At 45.6% G+C, this 19999-nt stretch overlaps 2 protein-coding genes across 3 annotated transcripts in view; both read left to right on the plus strand.

The window, feature by feature from the left end:
• Positions 1–13184, plus strand: part of LRP4 (LDL receptor related protein 4) — a gene marked incomplete at its 5' end in the record, with an annotated part of 80730 nt that extends 67546 nt beyond the window's left edge. The window contains 19 exons of the mRNA XM_082284109.1: positions 202–403; positions 774–963; positions 1213–1344; positions 2017–2157; positions 2860–2946; positions 3150–3321; positions 3404–3566; positions 3812–4037; positions 5424–5727; positions 6018–6236; positions 6547–6681; positions 6934–7042; positions 7366–7510; positions 8016–8129; positions 8432–8555; positions 9541–9608; positions 10231–10318; positions 10833–10974; positions 12727–13184. Coding sequence (XP_082140235.1) covers positions 202–403; positions 774–963; positions 1213–1344; positions 2017–2157; positions 2860–2946; positions 3150–3321; positions 3404–3566; positions 3812–4037; positions 5424–5727; positions 6018–6236; positions 6547–6681; positions 6934–7042; positions 7366–7510; positions 8016–8129; positions 8432–8555; positions 9541–9608; positions 10231–10318; positions 10833–10974; positions 12727–13062 — 3097 coding nt within the window. The 3' untranslated portion in view covers positions 13063–13184. The remainder of the gene's footprint in view (positions 1–201; positions 404–773; positions 964–1212; positions 1345–2016; positions 2158–2859; positions 2947–3149; positions 3322–3403; positions 3567–3811; positions 4038–5423; positions 5728–6017; positions 6237–6546; positions 6682–6933; positions 7043–7365; positions 7511–8015; positions 8130–8431; positions 8556–9540; positions 9609–10230; positions 10319–10832; positions 10975–12726) is intronic.
• Positions 13185–17720: 4536 nt separating this feature from the next.
• The window catches only part of CKAP5 (cytoskeleton associated protein 5), a 54449-nt gene continuing 52170 nt past the window's right edge, over positions 17721–19999 (plus strand). For both annotated transcript variants that reach the window (XM_082283036.1, XM_082283038.1), the window contains exon 1: positions 17721–17780. The gene's annotated coding sequence lies outside the window, so the exon portion shown is untranslated. The remainder of the gene's footprint in view (positions 17781–19999) is intronic.

Consider the following 19999-nt stretch of genomic DNA (forward strand, 5'->3'; position numbering starts at 1 on the left):
GCAGTAGAAGGTATATAAATTTGAGTATGATCTTACGAACATTACAAAAACTGAAGGCTGGACAGGAGTACAGTAATAGTCTAATGCTTCTTCCTGCTAGGGCCTGAAGGCACCAGGCTCCCTTGCTTCTCTGTAGCACTGCCTGGCTGTAGTGGCAGTGAAAAAGTGTGGGCATTCACTCCTGTCTGGGCTTCTTCTCAGGTTCATGTACTGGACTGACTGGGGAGCTAACCCAAAAATTGAACGTGCTGGGATGGATGCCTCAAACCGCTTGGTGATCATTTCCTCCAACCTGACATGGCCCAATGGCTTGGCCATTGACTACGAGTCACAGCGCTTGTACTGGGCAGATGCAGGCATGAAGACCATCGAGTATGCCAGTCTGGATGGAAGCCACAGGAAGGTAAGGAAGCCGTCTTTGAGGAGCAGGCCTGGGAGCCTGAACACAAAGTGCTCATGGCTCCTGCCTCTTTTTCCAATGGAAAGGGAAATTTACAAGTCAAAGTACACAGCTGCTTTCACTGGGAGAAAAAAGCTCCCTTTTAATTTCAAACTGTGTGTGAGGGAAGTTTGAGGGCTAAGGTTGCCTCATCACTCTCCTCTTGCTGTGATTGTATGTTACGAAGTTTAAAGGGAGCAAGGGAAGCCTCTTCCCCTTAGTGACTTCATAGTCACTTATATATACTCTATATAAATATACTAGTTTTTAAAGTAATATAATATAGTATAATATAATATAATAGAATATTATTTCTTGGGGGTAATCTGAGCAGGTGCTGATTGGGAACAATCTGCCTCACCCCTTTGGACTTACTCTTTATGGCGAGAGAATCTACTGGACAGACTGGCAGGCCAAAAGTATCCAGAGCGCAGATAGGAGGACTGGGCAGTCTCGGGAAACGCTGCAGGACAATCTGGAGAATCTTATGGATATTCATGTTTTCCACCGGCACAGGCCACCAGGTACAGAGCTCACCCCCAGCCCCACTGAGCTGAGAGCTTGCTCCGGCTTTGCCGTGTGGCACATCTTTTCTGCAAGAAGCTGACCTGTCAGCCCTCATTGTCTTAAGTGTCTGTGTAGGATATGAGAACATGAGAATTAACTCTCAACTTGGTATTTGAGGGCATTCTAGAATTCATTTCTATAGCTGTTGCATCCCTTTTTTGTGCCGGTGCTACTGGCTCATTGATTTCTCATCCTCTTTTCCATAGTACATACAGCATGTGAAGTTAGCAATGGAGGCTGCAGTCACCTGTGCCTTTTGGCACCTCCTCCAAAAGGTTACAGCTGTACCTGCCCTACAGGGATCAACCTGCAATCTGATGGCAAGACCTGCTCCCCTGGTGAGTCTTCTCTGTAGGATCCTCACTGCAGTTTTGTATCACAGCTACATTTTGCCTCTGCCTTGTTAGAGAACAAATTTCACTTCTATGTGCTTACCTGCTTTACCCCTTGAAAAACCCATTTGGTGCCTGTACCTTCAAACTGAGTGGGAATTACTATGGAGAAACTTACTGATAAATGGATTGATGAAGGAGACATTTTTCTTAAAATGATGTTGGACAAGTAAACCAAATGTCACATTTTTTTCCCATACTTTTGCTGTAATACTGAGGTGAAATCTTAAACGACAAGGTGCTATATTCTTAATAGGTCTGTATACACTCCTCCTGTGAACCCTCTTTTGAGGACGGTGGAAGGCACTTGGCTTCAGGCCGTGGTACATCCACTTTTCCTCCTTAGCAGGAAAAAAGTGACTCCTGATTTCCATTTCCCACACATATTAGCAGAAGTTACTCTTCTATGAGTGTACTGCTTTTCAACTTGGATGTAAAGAAACATTAAGTGATGCTCAATAAAACTTTTGTACACAGACTGTCCATAAGCCAAGATCTGCCTGACACACTTTCCCTTTTCCACTGAAGTGGATGTAACCTCTAGAATATTGGATAAATGATGGCTACAGTTGACTGAACTTGCTCTTCACTAATATCTGTCCGTTTTCAACTCTGCAGGAATGACCAGCTTTCTGATCTTTGCCAGAAGGACTGACATCCGGATGGTCTCTCTGGATATCCCCTACTTTGCAGATGTTGTTGTCTCAGTCAATGTCACCATGAAGAACACCATTGCAATTGGAGTGGATTCTCGTGAAGGTCTGAACTTCTTAGTGTATCCTACTATGTTTGAAATGCAACAAGTAACTTCATATCTAAATGTCTGAGTAAAGACCCAGGCACAGATCTTACTGTAGGCTGTGGATTTGGGTGGGTTTTGGTTTTTTTTCCTTGTATGTGCTGCAAATAATTAGTTTCCAGTGAGGAAAAGAATATCCTTATAGGAAAGCAGAGGACACAAACTAAATGGAAAAAACTGCCTGCAATATTGAGTGGGTTTCCTGTGCATTTTAGATTTAAGAGCGTTCCTCCTGCTGAGGCCTTTTATGACAGTAGAGCTGAGACTCTGGTTGTTCATATATAGTAAACATCTGATGCTGTGTTGGGTGTAAACGCTGTTGCACTGTAAGGTGGACGGTCTCATTTTGAAAAATCAGATGTGGAACTCTACTACTAGCTGATGGTATTAGGTGTTCTTTGTCCCTGTGTGAAGGTCAGACTTTGTGTAAAGGTCCTACATATTTTGGGGAGAATTGGAACAAGAAAGTTTGCACTGTTTTATCACTCTAGCTTAATAATCTTGTGCTGTTACTATTCCTGTACAATCAGATCCATTTTGAAAGGTGTAGCAGGTAGTCAGAGACCCGGATCTGTTTTTTAAGGATTTTGATGTTTGGTTGTTGGGGTTTGGTTTGGTTTTGTTCTGGGCTTTTTCAAGTTTCTCTTTCTTCTTCAACCCAGGAAAGGTTTACTGGTCAGACAGCACACTGAGGAAAATCAGTCGGGCTGCCCTTGATGGCTCACAGTTTGAGGACATCATCACTACAGGTAAGGGAGATTTTGATCTGAGCACGTCTTGCTTCTATGCAGTATGAAAAGAGAGATTCTGGTACCCTGGTAAAATACTTTTTCGGTGGAAAGGCAAGCAAAGCCTAAAGCAGTTCCCTACGAGATGGACAAGAGAAATATTAGAAGTTCCTGACTAAATTGGGAGAATAAGGAGTGACCAAAATGTTTTTCTATTTTCTCAGGTCTGTTGACTACAGATGGGCTGGCTGTGGATGCTATTGGCAGGAAGATATATTGGACAGATACAGGAACAAATCGGATTGAAGTGGGCAACCTCGATGGCTCCATGAGGAAAGTCTTGGTCTGGCAGAACCTGGACAGTCCTCGGGCAATAGCTTTATACCATGAAATGGGGTTAGTGTTGTCAAGGGATTGTCTAGGAGTTACACAGGACTTCTGATATCCTTTTCCATAATACTTGCTGACTTTTCCCCAGGTATATGTACTGGACGGACTGGGGTGAGAATGCCAAGCTGGAACGCTCTGGGATGGATGGCTCTGGACGAGTGGTGTTGATCAGCAACAACTTGGGCTGGCCTAATGGACTGGCAGTGGATAAGGCTGGGTCCCAGCTGCTCTGGGCTGATGCACACACTGAGGTCTGATTCTGTTCTTCAGTGTTGTTTGTCATTGGGTCTTTGGTAACCTGGAGGCTTCTTTGAAGCTCTTGAGCAAGTTTTCAAAAGAGCAAGGGGAATGTAAGCTTTCCTGAGAGTGTGGGTTATGGAGGGAGGGTGAACCTGAATAACATCACTCACTGAGACTGTTTCCCACTTGCTACAGTAAGTGCTAGCAAGAGGAGAAGTGTTTTGAGTACGGGGTGATGTTCCGCTTCTTTCTTTAGCGGATCGAGGCTGCAGATCTCAATGGCGCAAACCGCCGCACCCTGCTGTCTCCAGTGCAACATCCCTATGGCCTCACTTTGCTGGACTCTTACATCTACTGGACTGACTGGCAAACTCGCAGCATTCACAGGGCTGACAAGGACACTGGTGCCAATGTCATCTTGGTGAGGGCAAACCTGCCTGGCCTCATGGACATTCAAGCTGTTGATAGGGCGCGGCCCCTGGGTAAGTTGCTCCCCAGTCTTGGTGGGTGTCGGTGGTGGCAAGGGGAGTCCTTCAGAGCTGTCATTGGAAAGAGTCCTTTGGTGTAAAGCAGGAGTGATAGAGTGACTTCTCAAAAATCAGCTTTTCTTGTCTTCTGATCCCTTCTTTTAAAGCATCACTTCTTCCCTCTTCAACTATTTTTGCACTCCTCCCTGTTTACGCAGCTCTGTAGGACTAGTGTTGATTACTGCATGCTTTTTGACCCCTTTGAAGCATTTCCTTCACTGGATTGCACTGACAACCTCATTCTCGCACACAGAAGAGCCACTTTCTTAGGAGAAATATGAACAAGTCATACCTTATTAGGCTTCATCAGAGTGTTCTGCCATTGGACAATTTCCCTTTTTTGACTCCAGAAGACGCTAATTCTTCTTAAACCAGTTGCTGAAATCTTATTTGAAGTTCTAGAATTATTTCCCAATCATTGCAGCCTTCATCTTCTTGTCTGCCTCTTTGCTCTGCAAAACCTCTGCTGCTTTAGTTGCTCTTAATATATCACACTGTCCAATTATTCTGTGCCAGAGTCAATTCCTTGTTACTCTTCGGGGATCCTATAAGACCCCATCTTACCTCCTTGCTTTTCAGTGGAAGTTGTTGCTCTGTGCTGTGGCTTTATTTTGGTAGAATTTCCCCAATACATATTTCTACAGAAAACTGTGCTGCTTTTCCTGTGGTTGCTAACAGCAGAACATCACTCTTGACTGCATAACTTGGCAGTGTAACTTAAAGCTGACCAAAAGCCTAGCCATCATATCCACGTTGTCTTCTTCCTGCTCCCTGCACCTGTCTTCTGGGCTTATTCCCTCCTAGTAAATGTATGCTGGGTTCTTTACAATTAAAAAAAACTTATATGACCCTAATACGTCAGGCACTTCCAGCAGGCTTCTCTGATGCCTTTGTTTACTTGCCACTGTGCGCAGCTAAGTTGAAACAGAAGATTCTTTGTCAGCCTGGCCTCTGGTGCATTGTCTCACTATTTCCCCACAGGGTTGGATTTTTCTGTCAGCATTACCATTTGCAGCAGTAGTAAAGTTCAGCTGCAGTTGCATAAATCTGTGAGCACTTGGCTGTTCCTTTTTCCTTGGGAAAACTGTGATTAGGTTAAGATTTTTCTTCTAATGATCCCTCTTCTTCTGAACCTGCCTGTTCTCCTTGCCAGTCATGCCCATAATCTACCATGAATCTTGGAGAGAAGGGAGAGTGTCTCTGTACAAAAGGCTGTAGATTCCCAGCTAGGCTGGGACAGTAAGGATGAACTCAGCTGCTAGCAAGTTATGCATGTACGTAGCCTTTAAAATAAAACTTTGGTCTGTGGGATCCTAAAACTATGCTTCCTTGTTTCTAAAGGCTTCAATAAATGTGGAGTTCGTAACGGTGGCTGCTCCCACCTTTGCTTACCTCACCCCACTGGTTTCTCCTGTGCCTGCCCCACTGGTATCCAGCTGAAGAGAGATGAGCAGACATGTGACTCTTCTCCAGAGACCTACCTACTTTTCTCTAGCCGTGCTTCCATCCGTCGTATCTCTCTGGACACCAGTGACCACACAGATGTGCACATACCTGTCCCTGAGCTGAACAACGTCATTTCTCTGGACTATGATAGTGTGGATGGCAAGATTTACTACACAGATGTATTTCTTGATGTTATCAGGTGGGTGCCAGTCAGCTGCTTGGCTGGTGCTCATGTCACCCAGTGACTTGTGCTTAGTGTGCCAGTAAACTGGGGAGACTGAGCACTACACCACTGCTTAGACCTTCTCTTTGGTACACAGCATCATGTGTATCACTGAACTCATGCTGCAGGTGTGTTTAACCTGCTGGAGACTGGGGAAAAAAGTATTAGCAATGTAGTAGTATGCAGTGCCCCTGTGATTGATGGAGATCCAGGTTTTCCAGGAGCTGCCTGTTTCTCACTGCCATTTGTCATTGATTTCTATGCAGGCGGGCTGATCTGAATGGCAGCAACATGGAAACTGTTATTGGTCAGGGTTTGAAGACTACGGATGGCCTGGCAGTGGACTGGGTTGCCAGGAACCTCTACTGGACAGACACAGGACGCAATACCATCGAAGTGGCTAGACTGGATGGAAGCTCCAGGAAAGTGCTGATCAATAACAGCCTGGATGAGCCCCGAGCCATTGCTGTCTTTCCTAAGAAGGGGTAGGTATGAGGTTATTGGTGGGGCAGGGGGAAGGGCTGCACAGAGGCATGTTGGAAGAGGAGGTTGTGGGAGGAAGAAGAGATGTGCCATGTGCATCCGCAGGTACTAGCAAGGGGTTGACTCTGAGTAAGTTGCAGTAGTCAGGCAGACAGGGAATTTGAAGGCTGGGCAGATAGCAGTGAGAAGCAGGCTACAGGCCATATTATCTTTTTTAACCTTTAGAATCTGGCACTTTCACTCATAACTAAAACTTTCTTTAGGCCAAATGAAATGGTCTTTTCTTCTTACGCTTGCCTTTTATCTCTTCAGGTATCTCTTCTGGACAGATTGGGGTCACATTGCTAAAATTGAACGGGCAAACTTGGACGGCTCTGAACGTAAAATCCTGATTAACACTGACCTAGGATGGCCCAATGGATTGACTTTGGATTATGACACCAGGAGGTCAGTGAAAGATTTTCCTATACTTGCAAAGAGTTAAGGGATGTAACAAATTTTTTAGCCCTCTTAGCTTCATTTATTGGAGTAACACTGTGGGTTTGGGTTTGGGTTTGATTTTGGGGTGTTTGGGGGGTTTCTTCTTCAGTTTTTTTTTTCACAATCCATCTTATGATTCCATGATTTTGGCCAGTAAATGACTAGAAAGTAAAAAGGGGTTGTATAGACAAAAGCTCACCTCTTTCCCTGTGCCTTCAGGATATACTGGGTGGATGCACACCTTGATCGCATAGAGAGTTGTGACCTCAATGGGAAGCTACGGCAAGTGTTGGTCAGCCAGGTGTCACATCCCTTTGCTCTGACACAGGTGAGAAGATTTTCCTGCTGCCACCATTCTCCCTGGTGTGTTGATGAGTTTGTCCAGTGGAGTTTGAGAACAGGGAGGTGTTACAGTCTGGGGAAACCAAGATGGCTGAGAGGATAGTACTTAAATCTTCTCTGGAGCTAACAAAGGAAGTTTTTCTAAACTGTGGGCTGTAGACAGTCATCATCTTTACAATAAGAGGGTAAGGGTTTGAAAAGGCCTTTGTTTTGGGCCTTCTGCCACTGGGATATGTTTTGTATGGGTATCCTACATGACTAAACAAGCTAATAATGGCTGTGATTTTTCTTTGCTGTCTCCCTGAGCAGCAGGACAGATGGATATACTGGACTGACTGGCAAACGAAGTCTATCCAGAGAGTGGACAAATACTCTGGGCGGAACAAAGAGACAGTCCTAGCCAATGTTGAGGGATTGATGGATATCATTGTGGTTTCTCCTCAGAGACAGACAGGTAAATAGAAGGGCCTTGGTTCAGGCAAATGCTAATTGTAGACCAAAGGAACTCTAAAACCACTGCACTACTGTGGATGTCAAATAAGGATGACATCCTTTTTTATACTCAAATTATTCACACATCTTCCCTTAGCACATTCCTTGTCTGCTTGTGACTTTTCAGTCAGGTACATCTTAATGGTGTTCTGTTAGAGCTTTGATTAGCAAATGTCACTTTCTTGTTGTTCACCCAACATTGTGTTAAAACAGAAGAATGTGAGCTTTTTATTTTTTTTTATCTGTGCAGCTGTGTTGTCTGGGCTTCTGTCTAAAGATTTCCAGTGCCTTCCTTTCAAGACTGCCCTAATCCAATCCAGTGTCTGGCTATTGTCATCACTTTCTTAGCAATCAGATGAAGGGCATATGCCAAAAACATAATGACTTGCTGGATTTCTAAGAAGTATTTCTGGCTGAGCAGGAAAGAAGGTTATTGCTCTGAGCTCCTTTTTGTTTGTTCCTTCCAGGTAGTAATGCTTGTGGAGTGAACAATGGAGGCTGCACTCACCTCTGCTTTGCCAGGGCTTCTGACTTCGTCTGCGCGTGTCCGGATGAACCAGATGGGCGGCCCTGTTCTACGAGTGAGTTTACTGAGTGTCACTTGGGCAGTAGCTTCCATAACTGAGCCACTGCTACTGCTTATGCACTGGCAACCAGAGCAGCTGAGCTCTCCAGTGTATACATTTTATGCAGAGTCATTTATTGGAAGTAAGGGTAACAGTTGTGAACAATAGGACCTTCTTCTGTCCTTTCTGCTGACAGACTGGGTTTGAGATGGGAAGGCTGCTCATATAAGCTATAGAGAGTTTTGGAAATGGCCTACAAGACTTGACCATCTGTCCCATAGAGTTGGAGTCCTGCTTATTTTTCTCTGTTGTTCTAGTTCCTGGTGTGGTGCCCCCTGGTCCAGAACCAACCAGTGTAAGTGAGAGAAGTCAAACACCGCCTGGCAGACTAGGTACCTCAACAATGAAACCTCTCACATCTCTGGAAACAGTGGAAGGAAAGTAAGTGTTCTTGTTCTCTTGGAATTGGGGTGTGAAAGTCACAGCTTTTGCAAGGTGCCACGTGCAAGCCCGCTCTGGTTGCCATCATCCAAATATACCTATCCCTAGCCAAGGGAGGATATTCCAACTTCAGATTTCACATTCTTAATGGATGAAACTATTATGACAAAGATGCAGAATATTGTTGAGATGGCAAGAAAGAGCTTCAGATTTTTTCTGTCTGTTTTGTTGAAATGTGTGTGTAGGCTGACTGTGCTGAAGTGTTAAAATCCTCCTTTAGCACATGTGTCGTTCATTTGATTGATTTTTGAATCTCCTAATTTTGAGAACTCATTTCTGAGAGGAGGACAGAGGGTTCTGTTGCTTCAATGCACTGAAACATCTCAAACTAGACCCACGCAGCTGAGGAAGTGGTTCCGCCCTGGGAAGAGGATAGCTTGCTTGGGACAGAACAGAATCTTTGCAGCTCTAACAGTTTAAGTTGCAATGCAGGTAGTTAAGAGACTCTTTTCTGCTAATTCCCTACAACTTGCTATTTATACAGCTCAGCAAAAGAGTGGTTCTATAGTATATGGCTGAGTTATTTATCAGGCAAAATTTGCACTTTGTTGAGTATGAGTTATTGGACAGAAAGGTCTTCATGCTGACTCTGAGATATTTTGATTTTTGTTTCAGCGCTGATGCCGAAATTTTTTTCCTGATAGATATATGTGTATACCTGTGTACATGAGAGGTGAATCTAGAATGACTCAGATACAAAGATACTGCAGACTGATAATTGATATATACATGCACACCCCCTATATATATATATATATGGTTGTCTCTTCTCTGGATACAGAATACTGAAGAAGAGTAAGGAAGACCTGTGTTTTTTAACTGGAAAGGGAGGGGATATCAGTGCTAGCCCACTCCATCCTGGTTTTTGATACCTTTGATACTGTTGATTCTACTTTCAGTAAATAACTCTCCTTCTGTCATTCAGCTGTTCTGACAAAGATGCTAGGCAAGGCTTGTGTACTCGTGCCAACGAGGCAGTGTTGGCCACTATGGGTGAGTTCCTTTTCTTTAACTCTTTGCCACCAGGGTTATTCCTCCAGATGTGCCCAGGGCATTCCAGTCCGTAGTGTCTGAAACTCAAATTTCGGAAACTCAGACCTGAAATACTCAAATGCCTTCTGAGCAGAACAAAGTGCCTCTAAGGATGAACATCAGTTGTAGACATTCATTAACCTAGATGACTCTCTGGTCTGAAGAATAGTTCTGTTTTCTTTTATCCCATACCTCATTCATTGGGCTCTTCCCATTAATACAATAATAATTCCCTCTTTTTCATTGTCCCCTTTGTGTTTAGTTGAAGATGGTTGACTGGGGTAATTGCTTCCCACTGCAGGAGTAACCTGTCAGCAACGGGGTCTAACTCATCCATTACAAGTCCATTACAAAGATCTTGATGCTCCTTGGTTTGCTGGGGCCTGGGTGGGAGGAAAGTTTACTACATGTTTGGTTTCATATGAAGCCAAACAAAACCCTCTGCCAAACCTTGGTGTGCTGACATTTTAGTTTACATACTTCTGTATGGGTAAAGCCCCAGCACTAGGCATTACACCAAGGTCAATATTATCCAGTGAAATATAAGATGAGTGCATAAATTACCCTTGGTGTTCACTTTCAGGAGAAGGACTGCATGTCAGCTACATTATTGGAGGTCTTCTCAGCATCTTGTTTATTTTGCTGCTTATTGCTGCTTTAATTATATATAGGTAAGTGATCTTTTTTTCTTTTCCTGGCCAGTTGTAAACTCTAGGGTTGTAGGAGAAGAAAGTTCCTGAAAGCACAAAATCTTTCTTTATTGTCATTTACAGTCCTTTTTTTCTCCATTGGAAGGAGTGCTTGATGGTTTTATTTGCAAGGTTTCAGTCCTGTGCCTCTGAAGTGTTGGTCATGCAGTTCTGAAACCTTATTGGCTAAATTTTCTACAGAGAGCTTATGAGTTACGGACAGGGATGTGAGATAATTTGTATCTCAGTAGATCTGTGAGCTCATGCGCTTTCTGACAGATAACTTCACCAGTTACTGCCAGCATAGCTTTTGTGCTTACATGGCAGTGCCTTGCTGTACTGGTAGCTAGTAAATGGACTAGTAGCTGAAGAGCCAGATGATTCTCTCTTTGAGGGACAGTGGAGATTGCTGGAGCCTTCCCCTTGCTGAGCACTCAGGAACTTTGGATCCTGGCAGTAGGCTCCTGTGTCTTTTCTGACAGCTCTCTCCTTCTAGGCATAATAAGTCCAAGTTTACGGACCCTGGCTTGGGGAACCTAACTTACAGTAATCCGTCATATCGGACATCTACCCAGGAGGTGAAGATTGAATCGATTCCCAAACCAACCATGTACAACCAGCTGTGCTACAAGAAAGAGGTAAGAGCTGCTACTAAGGACATGGGAGCCCAGCTTAAGCTGCTGTTGAGTATTACAGGCTTCACTAAGTGGAAGGATTGCAACTTGTGAGCGTTTACTTCTAGGACATAGGAGGACAGCTTCAGTGAATTGTTCAGACTGCTGTGGAGGTCAACTAGCAGCACTTCTTCCCCAGTGAGCTGTAGTGAATTTGGCCTGTCTTTAAATCACTGCTTCTTACCCACTTCCACAATGTCTTGTATTTCATTTACATTGGGTGCTGGCCCTCAAAAGTACATGAGTCAATTGGAATTGTCTTCTGTGGATACGGGTCCTGGTTAGTGACTGTTGCACCAAAGTTGCTTTGGACACTTATATGGGGAACCAGGCAGTCAGAAGGGGTTTGCTAACAAGAATGTAGCTCCTGGGTGTGCACTGCCTGGAAGGGTTGGGAGAGAGGAAAAAAATAGAGCCCTTATTAAATAGAGCATTTTAAAGGCCCTTCAGAGGTCCGTACTTTGTGCCACAGGATGGAGACAGTTTAATATATCTTGCAGCACTTAGTTTTTCCTCTCTTTTCTCCTCAGAAGCTTTCTTATCACTCAGATAGCTTCTCATCTTCCCTCTTCTGATTTCCGTCCACATCCTCACGTCAGGTATCACTGCTCTGTGTGTTTGATCCTGCCTCCCTCACTCAAGCTCTGTTGTGTGGCTCAAGCACTGTCTGTACTAATTGCTCTTTCTTGGTTTCCCCCCTCCCCCCCAGCTTTTATGTCCTTAAACTAGCTCTACTGTCTTCAGGAAGGTATAAGTAATTTTCTATGGCAGATTTTTTGGTCTGGGCTTTGGCTACTCATACTCAGTGAGATTTGGAAAAGGTAATTTCTGTTAGAACTATTTATGATTATCTGTTAGATGACTTAGTTCCTCTAGCAGGGATCACAGATTTACACAGGGAAGAGTTTTCCCTTACTGTTTTCCAAAGGTACTATCCAATAGATTTCCCAAACTTTCAAGCCATTTTGGCCTTATCTATTAAGGATAAGATAGGATTATTTATCTGGGAATCTAAATCCTTTCCACTTTTCTGTTAATTCCAATGTTCCTTGATATACACAGATGTATATTTCCCCACTCCCTCCACTTTCTCCTCAGGGATAGATCAGATGCTCCTTATTTGTTGGTGAGCCAAGTTAGACAGATTTCAATACTTTAATCTCAGTGTGGTCCCTTTAGCCTCTGATCATTTTGCTTGTTTCCCTATAATCTCCTTTCCCTGTGTCACTGTGAGACTTGGACTCAACAGCAGTATTCCAGCTGTGCTTTGCTGAGAGGTGAATCTAGAATGACTCAGATGTAAAGATGTTGCAAACCTTGAATTGTTTCCCTGCCTACTTTTACCATGAGGTTTTCTGTCTGTTTCTGCTTCCCATTTTGTTTGGTGAGGTTTTTTTCCTTCCTTTCTAGGCTCAGTGTTTTCACTCTCTTCTGTCAGGGAATATGTATAGTTGAATGAGGAGAGCAACCTCATCCTCATTCCACTTCCATGACTGAAGACTCATGGAGTTTGAAATGAGAGCTCTTGCAGGGAGGACTCATCTGGGGGTGGTAAAGAACTAAAGGTGTTGTGCCATTGTGGCAGTTAAAGCCAGTGGCTGTTTACATGGAGGTCCAGCTTTTTGTCTGCTTCACTGTCTTCATTCCAGCTCTGCATTGCTCTTTGCCATATTTTTCCATAGATGTATTTTTTTCATTAATCTGTCTTCTCCCTAGACTGGTCCTGACCATAGCTACACTAAGGAGAAGATCAAGATTGTGGAGGGAATATGCCTTTTATCCAGTGATGATTCCGAATGGGATGACCTTAAGCAGATTCGGAGCTCCCGCGGAGGGATCCTCCGGGACCACGTCTGCATGAAGACAGATACGGTCTCTATCCAGGCCAGTTCTGGTTCACTGGATGACACTGAAACTGAGCAGCTGCTACAGGAAGAACAGTCTGAATGCAGCAGTGTTAACACAGCAGCAGCCACTCCTGAGCGGCGTGGCTCACTCCCAGACACAGGCTGGAAACACCAACGCAAGCCCTCCACAGAGAGCGAGGTGTAAAGCACATGTGACTTTGGAAACAGTCGTACCCTCCCTACCCTCTGCTCTGCACAAAAAAGACAGGACTCTGCCTGCCTGGCAAGGAAGGGCGCAGAGACCAGCCTCTCTCACAAGGGCCCTGAGACTGGGACTGCCTTTCAGCAAGGAGCTTGGGCAGCTGTATTGTTGTGGTTGGAGAAGGAGGATGGGTGGGTTGGTTGGAACCCAGAGACTCTTTTGACTCATTTTCACTGTCTGTGGTTTATTTATATGTTCCCTTTTCCTGGAAGCTGCCACGTTAACTTTTGCAATGACTCCCCTGGCCTGAATCTGGTTCAGAGTCTCTGTTCCCTGGCAACCTGCAAGTCCTGTGCCATCCAGCTCACGGTCAATGCCCATGAAGAGAGCAGAGCTGCCTCATTGCTGGCTCCTGGTCACAGAGTCATTCCAGCACTAGCAGCACTCTTCGAGGCTTTGTGTTGAGGGGTCTCTGACTTGAGAGAGGTCTTGGTATAGATGGGATATACTTTGGGGCTCAAGAGGACACTGACATAGCATCAGGTCACCTTGTAAAGGCATAAAGAGGGTAACCACAGTTGCCAAGACTCACTTCATGAGAGCATCACTGCTTACTTTTGTATCTGCTACTAAAAATTTCAATTAATGCTCAGATTGGAGCACTGTGTCTGTTGCTGGCAGTGGACACTGCTCCTGTTCTCCCCTCTCCTGTTAAAATGTTTCTACTCTGGAAAAACAAGAGTCAGCCAATGGCCCTTTCAGAACTGTTCCCTGTGGGTACTGGAGTCTGAGTGCTGAACTTGAGACAAGAAGAGATTGGTATTTCACTCAGCTCTACAGAGCTAATGGGAGGAAATGGACCTCATCAAGACCTAAATTTTACTGATCTTTGCATAACTGATATATAAAAAAAGAAAAAGAAAATTTGCTAGGTCCCCCCTAGTCCCAATTCTGCAAGGTCCCAATTATTTTGGCCTTTAGGACCTTTGATTACCGTAATAAGGGAAAAGAGAGAATTCCTAGGTCGAGTCCTTCCCGGGGGAATGCTCAGTGCTGACAGTTAGGAACTGCTTTATTACTAGACTGAGCCCATTTGACCTAGAATGGGAGACAATAATCAGGGAGCTGCAAGGGCCATTTTAAGATCAGATAGAATTGCACTTTAAGTTCTTCTGTTACCACTAAATAGCTCTCCTTGCTAAGTAGTTTTTCCCATCAGCTGCATGAGCTTCAGTTGTTTTCTGGCCTCCAAGGCTCTTACCCTTTAGGGAATGTCATCCTACCCTTGCAGCCAAAATCCAGCAGCATTTGGAGCATGCTCCCAAGGACTATTGCCACCTTTTCACATTCTCTTGTCATCTGTTTGTTCAAAATATAGAAGAGAAAATATTGCTTGACACTTCTTCAGAAACGAAATTTATATTAACCCCTCAAGTCACATGGTGAAATATTAAGCATTAAGGCAGATACTTGGAAGCAGAACTTCCCAGTGAAGAATTTCTCACTGCAAACTTTGTAACCTCTTTATCGCATGGAAAGAGGTCAAGTACATTCCCACCCATGGTGTAAAGAGAGCAAAACATACATCAGGGGTATGGTTCAGAGGTAGGGGGTGGGCACATCTCCCATGCAATGTTTTTTTCAGGTAAAAAGAAAGGAGAATTGTCCTACTCTGCTCTAGCCTTGTTTATATACTAACAGGCCTGCTACCCCTGAAAAACACAACAGTTGCCAGTGGTTTGGCTGTACTTTTCACAGCAGAGGTAGCTTTGTAGATAGGGGAAGGTTGCAGCTTTGACCTGGCTAGGTGGCTTGAAACTCTGTCCATAACTGCACCATTGGGCTGACAGGTGTATATTCCTGTGGAAAATGAACTGGAGCTAAGGCTTGGAAATTTCCCTGTGTTAATGTGGGACTCTTCCCTATTCCCAGAGGGATTTATTTTTATTTTTTTTAATTAGATTTTTATTTAATTATTTATTTGATTGACTCCAGCCTGGGAAGCATTGATTTTGTTGGGCAGAGGCACTTTTGGATTGAGGTGTGGACTTGACTGGGAAGTGAGAAAGGAGTGCATATCACTGACATGGACCCTGCCCATCTAAGCCACTTCACGCAGGGACAACACCAGAGGGCTGAGGCATAGGCAGAACATCGATTTGAGCAGAAACCACATGTAGGGGCAGGGGCATCAGGGCTGGGAGTGGGGAGATTGAGGAGGAAGGCTCTGACTTACAGAAGAGCAGGGTTTCTTTGGGTTTTGGAATGGGTTGGGGTTTTTTTTTCCCCCAATAGCTTATGTAACTGTGCACCAAAATGCTGAGGTGGGACAGGGGTGAAGGGAAACATCTGCCCAGACCTGTCACTTAAGTCAGCCTGTCAGAGTAATTGCTGCCCAAGTCACAAGTGTGGAATGGAAAAACACAGTCTTTTCAACAACTCATGGTGCTTGTGATCTCCACCTTGATCAATATCTCTGCTGCTTCTTAGGAGAGACCCTGCGCACTCCAGCCTAACAACCATTCATAACTGCTCTCTGCTCCCTTCCTCAAATGATTATGGTGAAAAGGAGCAATAAAATGTCACACAGCCTCCTCTACCAGTGAGGTGGGCAGAAATACATGTCTTTTTCCTAGAGACAGCCCCAGTGAGATGCTGCCTTGGGGATGCATCATGGTTCCCCGTTCTGGGGAAGAGAAGACCCTTGTTGCACTTAGGATGTTAAGAATGTAGAAAGGCTACTGGAGGATGATCTCTTGAGCACTGATTTACTATGTAAAAAGCAAACCTCTCTCCTGTCTGTCCCGAGCTAACGTCAGTGATTTCCGTGTGTTCCTGTGTAATGGTTTTAACGTTACTCACTGGAGACATTGGATTTTCTGGAGTTATTTAACCACTGTGTTCAGTATTTTAGGGGTTGATGATAATTTAATATAAATTTAGCTTTTCTTAACCACTCTGCCTGGCTTTTGGTTGTGAATCATGCATGTTATTTGGACTCCCCTTTGAATGAGGAACTCCCAAACTTGTTCAGACAGAACCTCAACTTCGCTTCATTTGAGAGGAGCAAGAAGGTAGGAACAGATTCAGGTTCTTAGGAACCTGATTGTAGCATACACTGCACCCCTATGGCTTTGAATCAAGGGTCCAATATCTACACTCACTTTTGCAGATTTCTTTACATACGTAATATCTCTCACTCTGCCCTGCCTTGCTTTTTTCCCCCCCTCTTTAACATGGCAACAGCAGAAGGGATTGTTCTTTCTGGTGTGTATTAGGATTGTAGAGATCTCAAGCCTCTGTCGAGTGGAAAATAAAGCTCTGAAGAAGAGCTGGTTTTTCTTTCTGTAGGGGGTTTTGCTTAGGCTTCGGTTGCCTTTTTTTATAACCAAGAGTTTAAATAGTGCAAAAGGCTGAGTAATGAATGAAACATCCACTAATAACTGACACTGCAGTACTGGTGCCAGTCTTGTAACACATTCTGTCCCTTTCTGATGAACTCCCTAAAACATTTTAAACAACTGTATTCCTGCTCATTTCACAATTGAAGCACAGTGCAGAAGCCATTTCAGTCAGATCATGAAAAAATTGCCTCACTTTCAAAAAACTGATGGTGCTTACATGGCATGGTAGGGAGAGAGCAGTGTAAGATTAATTGCAGTTGCATGCATGGCACTCTGCTGTCCCTTGTCTTCTATTCTGATTACCCATAAAAATTTTTCCTTCAATTTCTTAAGCTGAAGTGAAGAAACAAAGGAGCAAAACCACTCTGTGCTCCAAAAAGAGTTCACAGAATAGGCCAGGTTGGAAAGGACACAGTGGGTCATCTGAGCCTACCTCCCTGATCAAGCAGGGTCACCCCAGAGCACTTGGCACAGGATTGTGTCCAGACAGATCCTGTGTTCTCCAGTGAGGGAGACTCCACAACTTCTCTGGGCCATCGTCCAGCACACCCACGTAGTAGAACTGCCTGCCTATCTGTTTCTGCCCACTCCCTCTAGTCTTATTGCTTGGCACCGTCAAGCACAGCCTGGCTCTACCTTCTGATACCCTCCCTTCAGATACTGATAGACAGTGATGAGCTCCCCTATCAGTCATTTCTTCAGTTGTTGCTTTGCAAACTCAATGACCATAGGAAAGAGAAGGCCCACTCTTCTGTAATAGGATCTTCGCCAAAGGTGAATCAATCAGCTCCGAGATGCTTTAGCCCTTTGCTACAGGGGTCCTGCGGCCTGACGCGGCTGTTTCAGGACCAGCGCCTCCCGCCAGGCACTGCTCCAGCCGCAGCGGGCCCGGCAGCCCCCCCGCCCCCTCCCCTGGGGACACGGCGGCGGCCGAGAGAGCGGGGGGAGGCGGCCCGGCGCTCACCGAGCGGGGCGCGCCCGGCCGAGAGAGCGGGGGGAGGCGGCCCGGCACTCACCGAGCGGGGCGCGCCCGGCCGAGAGAGCGGGGGGAGGCGGCCCGGCGCTCACCGAGCGGGGCGCGCCCGGCCGTGCTGCGCGTTCCCTCCGCGGCGGTGCCGCCGTCTCGGGAGCGCGCGGAGAGCACGCGCTGCGGCTGCCGGATTCAAACGGGCCAATAAGGGGCGCGGGCTCGAGTGCGGGCGGGGCCTGCAGCGGCCAATGGGCGCGGCGGACACTGGGAGGTGCGGGCGGTGCTGGCGATTTCAAACCCCGCCGAGCAGCCGCCGGACCGTCGCCGGCCCGACCCGCCGGGCCCGGGTGAGCCCCGCCGTCCTTGTCCCTTCCCCGGGGAGCCGCGATCCCTTTCCTGTCTGCTCCCCGCGCCCGTGGGAGGGTGGGTAGGCCTTCCCCCTCCGCCAGGGTCGAGCCTCCCTGTTTCTCCCGGGGACCGTGTGGAGGCGTAGTCCCAGCGGCGCGACTTCTCCCCATGGGGATGGCCCGGGCCCGTGGGCTGCACCGGCATCCGCCTCCAGAGCCCGGCGGCTCGAGGATTGCGGGTGGTAGCGCTGAGAGGCCGCGGCCTGTACCTCGCCGCGCTGGGGAGGTGTAGCTCGCTCGGGCCGCCCGCGAAGCGAGGGGCGATGGGGCCCGTGAGAGCCGCGGGCTCGGCGGTTCCGCTGCGGTTGCTTCCGTCCTGTCGTCGTTGTGGGCCTGGGGCTGCTGGTGGGGGCCTTCCCTGGGAGGCGGCCGGAAGAGTGGGCCCGGGGGCTTGCGGGGGAGCCGGGCACCCCGCGGGGGAGATGCGGACCGGACGCCTTCTGTCCCCCGAGGCTGCGTGTAGGGTTTGTTTCCCCTCCAGAATGTCCTAAGAAAAACGTTCTCTGGGGTGACTGTAGTCTTCAGACAAGAGGCGCGAGCTCATCTCTTATTTCTGCAGCTGTGTTATTGGGTGCAATTGTTAAGATTGCCAGAGCCTCTCACCAGGAGATGCTTCCTGTTGGATTCTCTCTAGTGTATGCGAAGAGGGGATGGATAGAAATGTGTGTCCCATGCTTCTGCGCACACACCTTTCCACCATTGCATTTGATTTTGTTTCTGAATCAGACAGTCTTGTGATTCTTCCAAAGACAGTAATTTTCAGGTTGGTGTACAGAGGGTATTCCTCCTGAATTTGGCTCTCTGTCAGTGGGAGACCCGAAGTTTTGCATGACAGAGGCTGAGGAACGATACCTCTCTGCACCTTAAGCAAACCTGGATTCTGTTCTATGGAAAAAAAAAATTAAATAAGCTACAGTTTTCTAATTGATTTATATTTGCTGTGTATCATCTGTCTGATTGAGATTTTTATTTTTCACTGATTTATTTTGTGTTTAGTGTTTGATTTTTTGCTATATCTGCTGAACTGCAGTGCAGTTACAGTTGCCTTGTGCAGGTGAGAAGGGGATGAGTAGCTGTCGGGATGTTGAGCTACCAGCTATGGGAGCCCTTCCTTATGTATTTGTGGTGTATCAAAGAAAGCATTGCTGTAGGCTTTCAGTGAATCTGTTAGTTTGAAACTGTAAAGCTGCTTATTTCAGAATGCATGGAGTCTCAAATATTGGCGTATTCTAAAAGTCTACTCACAAAAGTCTGTTACTAAAACTGAGATAGGTTCAGCTCAGAAGGAAGAATGAGTGCAACTTGCCTATATAGTTTTGACTCTTTGGTGTCCAACATGAGATCAGTTGATAGTGCAAAATTTAGAATTTGGTTTGGTTTTCCTGCCTCAGACTTGATTTCTCTTTAAACTTTGCTGTTTTGGTAGCTTCCCCCCATATTGAACTTACAGCTTCACCTTTTTTTTTTTTTTTTTTTTTTTTCTTTTTTCCTTCAAGAACTGTGATAGGGCTAAGCCTTATAAGCAACATTGAGAGAGTGATATATCAAAGCAGAATCCCTGGTAAACGGCCTTCAGGTACGACAGACTGTTTCTGAACAAATGGTTGTAGATGTATTGAAAGTAATTCTCAAAACCACAAAGTTGGGTACATTAACTAGGAAAAGATTATGTGATGACTTGAACAGAAATTTAAATTTCAGAAGTATGGGAGTTATTCAGACTGCTTTAGATCTGTATTGATGGAAAGCTTCTCCCTTGATATTCTAATATAAAAAAAGGGAATGCATGGTGATGAAACATGATTCCTGGTTCTTGTACACATAGGACTTGTATTTTGTCAGACTTAACTTTCATGCTGGCTCTTGTCTTTTCCCTTGTATGGGCCAGCTATGTAAGCTGGCCCTCTGCTTCTGAAAACATGGTCTGCCACGGTGGGGCTGTGCTCTCATAACAGCATCTGCTGAAATGGGAAGATCTTGTTTTGTTTAATAGTCAGTGCAGAAAACCTGAATTTCAGTGTAAAGTTATAAATTGTTTCACTCTGTGTGTTCAGTGATAAATTTACAGCTGAAATGCACTTGGCATGTTGTATGCTCCTTCAGTCAATCCTTTTTTTGTATTTGTTTTTTGCTACCCAGTTGTCATCTGCAGATGTAGC

This window comes from Coloeus monedula, assembly GCF_965178545.1.
Source record: "Coloeus monedula genome assembly, chromosome: 6".
In the NCBI taxonomy this organism is placed as follows: domain Eukaryota; kingdom Metazoa; phylum Chordata; class Aves; order Passeriformes; family Corvidae; genus Coloeus; species Coloeus monedula.